General features: G+C 36.5%; 1 protein-coding gene across 1 annotated transcript; it reads right to left on the bottom strand.

The window, feature by feature from the left end:
* Positions 1-3,961: 3,961 nt before the first annotated feature.
* On the bottom strand, positions 3,962-10,721 carry LOC141590507 (uncharacterized). Its single transcript, XM_074411096.1, has 10 exons — positions 10,661-10,721; positions 10,146-10,250; positions 10,030-10,100; positions 9,140-9,930; positions 7,884-8,958; positions 7,683-7,777; positions 5,840-7,531; positions 4,750-4,810; positions 4,496-4,650; positions 3,962-4,088 (listed from the first exon to the last, which is right to left on the bottom strand). Exons 1-10 carry the CDS (start codon positions 10,719-10,721, stop codon positions 3,962-3,964), a joined length of 4,233 nt encoding a protein of 1,410 aa, XP_074267197.1.
* Positions 10,722-11,439: the final 718 nt, after the last annotated feature.

Genomic DNA, 11,439 nt, shown 5'->3' on the forward strand with positions numbered 1-11,439 from the left:
TCTCCTAAGTTAGCTAAGTAATTGATAATGTTATGTTCAAAACTGATAATGTTATGGTCAAAACTAAAGTAAAATAATTTATGGTGAAATCATATACTTGTAGTTTAAATACTCGCTATTTATGTATTTTTAAATTTAATATGATGCAGCTAACATAGCTTAATATTGACTAATTTTATGTTCAAAACTGGCCTTTTTAATTTTATTGAAAAAACTGTAACTTTTACTTTAGAAACTTAATGGTCTAATATTGGCATCCGATTTAAGTACTTGGTAGTTTTATGTACAACACAGAGGATTTTATCTTATAAACTGAACTATATATTATTTAATTTGGTGATAATTTTACTTTAAAAACCTATACTTGAACGTTAAAAATATGACGTATTAGTCTTTGTAATATTTTTTTAGCCTACTATTAAGGTCTGAGATATAGAAACCTAGCGTTGTATGTTAAAAACATGGTATTGAAACAATTTTACAGTAGGTGAAACAATTTTATTGTAAAAACTTTAGCTTTTACTTTAGAAACTTGATGTTCTTATATTGTTCTCCTAACGTAGCTATATAGCTGATAGTGGTATGTTCAAGACTGATAATTTTATGGTCAAAACTAGCTTAAGATTGATTAATTTCATGTACAAAACTAGCCTTTTTAAGTTTCCTGTAAAAAGTGTAACTATTACTTTAGAAACTTAATGGTCTAAAATTGGCGACCAACTAATTACTTGATAGTTTTATGTACAGAACATATGTTTTTATGTTATAAAATGAACTATATATTATTTAATTTGGGGATGGTTTTACTTTGAGAACCTATACTTGAAAGTTAGAAACATGACGTATTAGTCTTTGTAATAGTTTTTAGCTTAGCATTAAGGTTTGAGGGCTAGAAACCTAGCGTTTTATGTTAAAAACATGGAGTGAGTAACGACACCAATAAAACTTGTTATTTCCACTTTTAAGCCTGGCTATTTAATTACAATGATATTGATAATTACATATTCTGTAATGGCTATATATAATTTAGCAATCAGGGATGTTGGTGGATCTCTTGAAGATCTCAAAACTGAAACATTGGAGGATCATATAAACTTGGTGAATAGGCGTGTAATCACTATGTTGTCAGTTATATTGAGCATGTTTTTAAAAATTTAATTGATGATTGTGTTGAACTGGTGAAGTTTATGTGTGGTATACTATATTGACTGGATTTGTTAAAATTGTTTTTTAGTTGCGTTAGTTATGTAATACTCATAATCTAACATAATATTTTTGTTTGTTCACATGACCTCCACGATAAATAGGTTAAGATTGAAGGTACTTGAAGAAGGTGGTGCAGAAGGAGTTATTAAGAAATTGACGGAGGATGCTGCCACTAATCCAAATTTGGTATTTAGTGTAAGAAGAGATGAGAGTCATTGTGTGGTTGGTCTTTTTTTTGGTGCGATTCAAGGATGAAGGACGACTACAAAAACCATGGGGACGTCATTGTATTTGGCACGTAATATAGTAGTAACATATATAGGTTACTCTGTGCACCTTTTGTTGAGGTGATTAATCCTTGCTTGTACGTCATGTTCGGGTGTGCATTCATTGCCGATGAAAAAGCAGATACATTTGTGTGGCTGTTGGAGACATTTAAGGAGGAAATGAGTAATAAATCCTCAGGCATTATTTTAACAGAGCGCAACTTCGCTATTGCAAATGCAATATGACAAGTACTTCATTTGTACAAAATGTCATTTTAAATAAGTTTGGGTTCAATTACAAGACCTGCCATTTTTATTGTATTACTTGTTATCGTTTTTACATGTATTCCCGCAAGCAAAGCATCAATTTTTTCAATTTCTTGACCAGCGCACGGAAGAGAACATGGCAAACTGAAGAGGAGTCCCGGTTTGGAAGAGGTGTTCAACATAGTGAAGTTGTAGGTGTTTTAAGTGTTAGCATATCCGGAGAAAGACAGTAGGGTAACATCACACCAAGATACCAATTCAATAACAGTTTGTTTTTTTATTTTTCTATAGTTTTCAAATTTGTTTTAATTTGGATTATGTACCATAATTGGTTTGCAATAATAGTTTGTTTTTATTATAGTTTTCTGTCTTGTTTAAATTTTTTTTTTGTTTAATAGTGGGTCCTTGTACATACATGAAGTTTCTTACTTGGTGCTCCATACTACGAATTAATTTTTAAAGACAACGGGATATTTTAAGTCTGAAACTCCTAAATTTCATATCACCCATAAAAATAAAATTAAAATTTACAAATTTCAGTTTATAAATCGACTACACACATGTTACGACACGCAATTTGAAACATCACAAATTTTCAGTGAAGACGATACTATCCGTCACAAGCTGAAGACGGATAATGCCCCTCTCACAATATGCAAGTAGCACTATCCATGAGGTGCTCCATTTCCCTCCCATTACGGCCATTAGGCCTCCAGTTACCTTATTGTGAAAGAGACACTATCTGTCAAAAATTTGTGAAGGATAATAAGACGCTTTGAACAAATATTGTGTGGATGTTTGTAGAATAAAATTACCAAAAGTCATATGTACGTAATAACTAGCCCACGTACAATATATTATTCCACATAACCCAATTTCTCGGTTTAAAAGGGAAAAAAAACGTAGAATAGGGAAAAAATTGTAGATGTATGCCAATTTGTTAACCATATGATTTATGACATCATCCATCAAGGCTTGCCAATCAGGATTTTCCATTATACGCTGGGTTTGTGATATGATATCCTCTTGTGAAAGACACAGAGGCTTCACAACGGAATGCAGCTTTTCTACTAACTCTTTTGTGGCCAACCTCTTGACATGCTCTGTGAACACCACCTCCATGTCCCTCTTAAGAATCTGGCATGACTCATCAGAATGCTGCATTTACATCAAAATTTATCAGGAGACTAATAATAGAAAAAATATATCGTCGGACTAATAACTTATAATCATCAGTTTTCACCTCAAAAATATTCAATATCCAAACTAAACAAAAACTTAAACGTTATCTGAACTAATGACATGGAACTTGATATACTCACATGTTTAGATCGCGACTTGACTTCAAGATTAGACGGCAGGTTGTCAGGTATACTATAGTAGATAAACCTTGTTGACGTATCGCCAACTTAATGTGTGGCTTGTTCACATTATCTGGTAGAGATGCATCTTGTAGTAGACCCTCCATTTCCAGACCAACAGTGTCAACTACATCCAAAGTTTGAGGCGTACTTGCCCACTGCCTATACACTTTAGAAATGGGAAATGTTGTTGTGTCTATGATGCCCTGACCATACCCCACTTGGAACTCAGTTTTAATTCTTTTCTTCACCTTGTCATCAACCCAATTCTGCACAAGTGGAGTCTTCAGTGGTGCTAGTATGCCCTGGAAGGGCATTCGGTGTAGATAAGCTAGTAACAACACCAACACACAACCATTGACAGCAGTTTGAGAAGGATTCTCAAAATACCTCTGTACTGATGTACATAGTCTATCCAAAACAAAATAGCACCAATCTAATCGAGGCAATTGAGACACGTCTTCTAAGACTTTAAAAAGTGACTTGTCAACTTTTCTTTCAGAGTTCGGCGATAAGAAGCTAGAAATAAAAAATAAAATAAACAAATACTTAAAGACATCATCACCATTCTCATGCTCACTAAAGGCGTTAACAACCTTATCCAAAGTAAGGTCTTCTTCCTTTGACGCCTTAAGTACATCCATCCATTTTTTAACTAAAGAAGGATCTTTAGTTTTCCCTTTTCCATGATGTGTAACCGCGTCTATTTTTTTGTCAGGATATATTGGAATTCCAAAAATGTCATGAACATCATCAGGCGTAATATAATACATGTTACCATTTCCCAAACTTAGAAGTCTGTTATGCGGGTTAAAGTTCCGGACTAACTAAGGACCGATGCCTAAAGGAAGGGTCTTCATTTTATTTTATCATCAACAACCCACCGAAACCCAAATCTTTGACATCCTCAATTCGACGACTAGTAAGATCCTTCACTCCCATTTGGAAATAATTCGGATTACACTTGGTAGCATAGTTTTTCCGTACACTAGAAAAAACAAATGATCTTATAATAAGTCAATATATCAAATATTGAAACTATTGGTAGACTACCTGCACATTTACTATAAAAACTGATGGTTTAACTGTATAAACCTAACTTTCCAAGTCTGAAACGTCTCCTTATATCTTTACCCAATTAATCTTTGCTACCAAGTCAGAATACGAAATAATAAAATATAGTAATGACTGACTTTATTTGGAAACTAGATGTGCTATTGTATAATAAGAAATACGCAAACAATTACTAGTTTTAAGCTTAAATGTATACCTTCTTAATCACTCAACAAACTACACTTTAAGTAATTCAAAACACACAGCCACACTTACCTAAATGGTCATACACAGGGGAAAAAAACACCTAAATAAGAGGGTTTAGTGAATGAAGGAACTTACCATATATCAGCTGATGTTGATGACGGTATAAGACAATATTGTTGCTTTATCCTATTGCGAACAACACGGGGAGAACCTTTACAGCTTATCATTTCATTGTTATCTTTGTCGGAACATTCTTCAAGTTCTTCGTCAGTGTGACATTGCAATAATTTCTATGCATAAGAAATCAAAACATTTACTTTACAAATAGAACGTATTGATGAATCAAAACACAACAATAATGAAACGATATTTCTTATAAATGTTCAGACATAATCCGTTTCCTTGAAATCAGAAAACTCCCCATCCTTACAATTTCTGAGCATAACCAAGCTGAAAAAAATAGAATAGGTACTAACACAGTTTAGAAACAAAAAATAGGAAAACTATAGACACATTAGTATTAGTGACAGTACTATTATCATCTCTTTAACCCTTATACTCAACATCAATGGTGAGGAAGAGTACATCACGGTGAGTACTTGGCATTTCTTCAAAAGAGGAATTCATAGCAACTGATGGAATGCACAATCAAGCACCAAATTGCGCCATAACCTACACAATATTTTAATATCCTAATAGTCGTTTTTGTTCAGCTGGGGTCGTTTTTGTACCATATATGTTTAAGACATTCCTAATTACAGACCGAATCTCAAACCTTACAAATAGTAGTTACTCACATTCGATCATGGAACTGTACACAACATTGATTATACATCATCTCTTTAAGCCTTATCCATGGCAAACATTGACAAAAATCACAATAATCGAATATTTGTACTTAATGGTATGCTCAATTTTGTAGTTATTCAAAAACGGGAATCAATTAACTCAAATAATTGGGGGATATCAAAATTGAAGTGTAAATAGGATTAAACTTGAAGCATAACAATTAAATTGAACTAAATGAACCTCATACATGTTGAAAATAGAAGAAACGATGTATATACAACAAATCTTGATTGATTAATTTCTCCTTTGTCGATATTGTTGTGATAGATAAAGAGACAATGAAGTTGTAGACATGAACCCACAAAAAATTTCTATAAAAGCGATGTTTTGTTTTACTGGAATAGAAGAGGATGAGTTACACTGTTGGAGATGAGCAGTTATTGAATTAGTGAGGTTAGTGGAGGTTTAATTTTTGGGAAAGACGGCAGTTAACTTGAATACTCCGTATATATTTTTTTTCTTTTTTTTTCTTTTTTTGGGGAAAATGTAAATTTTTCATTAAAGCTCAAAAACTCCAAACATTACAATTATAAGGCATAGTTATAAACTAACAGTCCTTAGTTACTACAAAGAGTATTCACCCACTGTTGAACCGTAACATTTTTTATCTTACAATTGCAAGATTGTAACCTCAGGGTCACATCTTTTTGAACCAAGTGAAGAACCATCTCAGGACGAGAAAGAGATAGCTCCACTCTACTACAATTCCTACACATCCATAACTGGTAAATTAGAGCTACCAGTATAATGCCAAGGATTTTCTTCTGACAGAGAGACCTGAAACGAGCAGTAACCCACCAATCCACACTGTCCTGCAAAGGAATAGAGAACCTGCACCAGGTAGACACCAAATCACAGCATTTCTGACTGTACTTACACAAGAAGAAAAGATGTGGGTGATCTTCAGGAGCCACACCACAGAGGAAGCAAATATTACTCTGTAGAATGTGCATTCGTATCAGTCTATCTTGTGTGAGCAGCCTCTGTTGGACCATAAGCCATCCTATGAAGCGATGCTTTGGAATCATCCAGTTGTTCTGAGACCAAGGATACCATGTCACATTACCAGCCGCAGGGAGGAGCCAAGAATACCCCATCCTAACAGTGTAATTGACATTCAGACTAAAGATTGAAGAGGTAAAGAAGGGCTTCATCAAATTCTTAGTTTGGCAAATCTTTCTCCATGACCAACTAGAATTAAGAGTAGGTTCATAATCAAACCAGCGTTGATCCTTGATATACACTGCATATACCCACTTAACCCAAAGATGATCTTCCTTATTCTCAATCCACCACACATATTTCGTTAATGCAGCCACATTCCAAAGGATCAAGTTTGTAAACCCAAGGCCACCTTGCTTCTTTGGTCTACAAATTTTCTCCCAGGCCACCAATGAGGGACTGTCCCTGGTTTCTTTACCATGCCACAAGAACTCTCTACAAATAGCCTCAATCTTCCTTAGGACTGTTTTGGGTAGAATAAAAATTCTAGACCAATAATTGTGCAAAGTACTGAAAATAGACTTGATGAGAATGGCCCTCCCTGCATATGATAGGTGCTTAGAACCCATAGCCCTAATTCTATCAGTCACCTTGTCCACCAAACAATCACAGTCCAGAACTGATAGTCTCGTAGGAGAGACACTGACCCCTAAATATTTAAAGGGAACTTGTCCCTTCTTCATTCCTGTAGTCACTTCCAACTCTTGGACCAATCCCTCATCCATACCATTACAATAAAAGTTGGACTTAGAAGCATTCATAATGAGTCCAGATGCTTTAGAAAAGAGTTGGTAGGCCTTCAGCATGAGCTCAATAGAAGCCCTCTCCCCTTTGCAAAATAGAATCAAATCGTCAGCAAAGCAGAGATGGGAGATCCCAATTCTTTGGCAGAGTGGATGAAATCTAAAAAGTGTGTGCTTCTGAGTCACATCCAGAATCCTACTAAGATAATCAAGACAAATAGTGAAAAGGAGAGGAGAAAGGGGGTCACCTTGCCTTAATCCCCTTTTCCCTTTAAAGAACCCAAACACTTCACCATTTAAAGCTATAGAATAGGAAGGAGTGGTAACACATTGCATAATAATAGTTACCATTTTCTCAGGAAATCTCATAGCCTTCAACATTTCCTCTACAAAAGACCATTCAATAGAGTCGTAGGCCTTCTGTAGATCAAGCTTCATCAGCATTCTAGGAGAACAAGATTTGCGTTTATACAACCTTATCAGGTCCTGGTAGATCAAAGTGTTCCCCACAATGTCCCTTCCTTTTATGAAAGCACCCTGAGCAGAACTGATGACATCAGGAAGGACCTTACTTAGCCTGGTACAAATTACTTTTGACAAACATTTATAGAGGTATTGCAACAGGCTATGGGTCGATATTGCAAAACAGTTTCAGGAACAGCAGTTTTTGGGACAGGAGTAATGATGGTATTGTTGCATTGCTTCAGGAGTTGCCCAGTCTGAAACACTCTCTGAATAGCCTCAGTGACTTCTGCCCCCACAATCTCTCAACTGTCTTTAAAGAACTGGCTGCTATAGCCATCAGGCCCAGGTGCTTTAGTGCCTGGGATAACAAACATAGCAGTACGAACTTCTTAACTAGTGACTGGTGCCAGTAACAAATCAGAATGGTAGCTCTGTAAACATTTACCCTGCTGGACAATGTTCACCTTCACAGGAGAAACAGGTTTTGAAGTCCCCAGTAAAGAGATGTAGAACTCCTTAAAGGCACATTTAATGTTCTCTTCAGTAGAGCACATAACCCCTCTCATATCCTTCACCTGATAAACTCTATTCTTAGCCCTCCTTCTCTTAATGCTAGAGTGAAAAAAATTAGAGTTTTCATCCCCTTCTTTCATCCAATTGACCTTAGATTTTTGTCTAAGATATGCCAGTTTGGCAGTGTTCAGAAATTCCACCTCTTTTGCACATGCTTTCATAGCAATACATAATCCCTCATTCAAAGGATCAACCCTTAACTGCTCCTGTAAGTGCTCAAGAGATAACTCAGTGACCTTAGCAAGATTCTCAATGTCACTAAATTGATCAGAATTAAGCTGCCTCAAACTCCTCTTCAACTGTTTTAGTTTTGTCACCACTCTAAACATAACCGTTCCTTGAACATACTGAGCCCAATCCTTGTGGATCAAATCCTTAAATTCATAAGCTTGAGACCACATATTAAAATATTTAAATGGCATTCTCTTTTTTGTCTTAAGTTCCTCAAAACTCACTAAACAGGGGCAGTGGTCAAAGAGGCCCTCAGGGAGAAAGTGGGCATTACTCTCAGGGAACTCAAGTAACCACTCATCATTAATGAACACACGGTCAATCCTGCTGTAAACTTTGCCTTCAAACTCATGTTTGTTGTTCCAGGTCAAAAAAGATCCATAACCTTTCATATCATGGAGCTCACACTCCTGGATAGCCAAACTCATATCTCTCATTTCGGCCCTAGTGACAGGGGCACCTCCAATCCTCTCATCAACAGCCATGATAGAGTTAAAGTCACCACCCACCATCCAAGGGCCTCTCACAGTGCTGTGGTAAGACCTTAGTGACTGCCAGAGACTGCCCCTCTCAGACATATGGTTGAAACCATACACCATGGTATACCAAAACTTCTTCTGCCTAATATTATCAAACACTTCAGCATGTAAACTTTGAGCATTTACATCCAACACAGTCACAACAAATCTAGTGGGATCCCAAATCAACCAAATTCTATCACCTCCAGAGCTAAGTCTGTTGGTGCAAATAGCTCAGTCATCACATAAGTTATTCCTAACTTTATTCCAATTCCTACTCTTTATTTTAGTTTCCAACAAGCCAAAAATACCTATGTTATTATGCTTGAGAAACCACTTTATTTCATTCTGCTTACTACTACTATTTAACCCTCGAATGTTCAAAAATCCACAGCTACCCATTATCAGATGGAAGGGTACTACATTCTCCTTTTTCATATAACACCCTCTCCACTAATTCAGCCTTTGTTTTCTGAAGAGATAAAGTCAAAGACTCCATGAAAGACATTCCTCTGGGGGTAAACATTCTTCTCTCACCTGTACTACTCCTCATCATTCTAGTAAGAAACCTCCTTGGCATTGAGTCCAATTCAGGCTCCCTAGAACTGATAGGAGGGATGTCACTCCTCTGCACAACAGGGGTGATAGGAACCACCCTTGGCTGCTCTATCACAATTGGTTGTTTCTGGACAGGAGGTTGAGCTCTTTGCTTAGCCTGCTGCCTAGGTAGTTGCACCTTCTTTGGTTGAATTGGTTGAGCTGGAGCAGTTTGGACAGGTTTCCTAGTAGGCTTAGGCCTCCATTCCTTCCTGGTGCCTACAGCTCCTCCCTTCCTACACACCTCAGAAGTATACCCCATACCCTTGCAAGCAGTGCAGGTCGTAGGCAACCAATCATAGACCACCCTGACCCCATGTTGTTTACCATTCTCATCAATGAAGCTGATTTCAGTGGGAAACTGCTGACCTATCTGCACCTCCACCATAATCCGAGCATACCCCATGAAATCCCTATTTTTAGTAGCATCATCACATTTAATGTATTGACCTACATGACCACAAATTTTCTTCAAACAATTCACACCCCAAAACTTGATATCCAGCCCATAAAGTTTCACCCACAGCGGAATTCTCGAAACATCATGTTTCAGCAATTCCTCCTCAAGCTTCCACTCTTTAATTATAACTGGCTTATTATCAAACGTAAGATGTCCATTACTCAACACGGCCTATTGTTGTTCCTTCGTCATAAAATGCACCAAAAAGATTTCATTCGGCAGGAAAGAAACCTTATCAACCCCGTTTGAAGGCCACACCCTCTTAACAAACCCACTAATCACATTACTAGGGGGATTTGCGCCTAAGATGTAACAATAAACAAAAGTTGACCAATAGGAAATCTCACCAGCAACATCCTCTTTAAGGAGACGAAGAAGCGGTTGAGCTGATGAAATCTTCTGGGGCTCCTCTTCCGGCACATCCTGCAATTCTTCCTCCTCAATAATAGAGTCTAAATCCGACTCAAAATCAAGAGATGAGAACCTAAGATGTCGCGCAATCGATTTCCCTTTCCCTTTATTAGTACTGTCTATTTTTTTTATTTTTTTTTAGATGATGTTGAAGGATTATTATTGAATTTCTTTTTTTTTTTTGAAGGGAGAATACTCCGTATATCGTTTATCAGTATATATGGCTTGTATTTATAGATTTTTTTTTTTTATCAAAAATATGATTCTGGTTGGGCTTTTAGTTGTTGGGCTCGTCTTATGCTATAAGACCGCCCTATACAATAATTTGTGATAATTCTATGTAAATTACCTAAGGAAAAAAGTTAAAACGTAAATTCCGATCTTTTCGACCTGGTTCGGAAAAACCCGAATCCAAACCGAAATGAACTGGAACCCGAATTCCTTAAAAAACTTGGACTGAATACCGGACCAAAAATTTCAATTCCGGTCCGAATCGGATTATGCAAATCCATTGTTCACCCAATAATAACCCGATTCAAAATAACCCGGCCCAATTCAGCGATTACCACTTACCAAGTATAGGCAATCTATTATCTGGCTAAATCCACAGTAACGGTCCGACAAATCTACACACCACTAAATACTCTACTTCCCTGTAAATCCAAATAACCACCAAAAATAGCGGCACTTTCGGCGGCAAGTTATTTTACACTCCTATTAATGGCGAATCCAAATCCCTGTAAATCCGCTATTTTCTCTCCTCACAAAATGACTCTTTTCCGCTATTTCTCTCTCCTCCACATCGCATCCTTCTCATATTCTTTCTCCTTCACGTCAAACTCGTACTCCCCCGATTTTCGCCGTAAATTATTTTTATTTATTTTTGTTTTTTTGTTTTTTACCTTTTCTCCCTTATTTACAGTAATAATTAAATTAATTTGAATTTATTCTTTGATTAATGTACGAGTTTTGAGTTATTGGACGTCAAGCAAATCAATTTTAGAGTTACTTTTATTGACGGAGCTGGAATTAATCGGAGGCGAAATTGCATTCTCGTACATTTGTATTGTATCGTATTTATTTAAGGTAATTTTAATATTTGATCTCCAAATTGTTTTAAGTATGTCAAAAGGCGGTTTCGGAGATGTATAAGCAATTGAGATAACCTTGTTTGCGGACTGCGGTTATGATCATTCGGATTTAATTGATTTATTAATTAAGCATAATCTC

This window comes from Silene latifolia, chromosome 7, assembly GCF_048544455.1.
Source record: "Silene latifolia isolate original U9 population chromosome 7, ASM4854445v1, whole genome shotgun sequence".
Lineage (NCBI taxonomy): Eukaryota > Viridiplantae > Streptophyta > Magnoliopsida > Caryophyllales > Caryophyllaceae > Silene > Silene latifolia.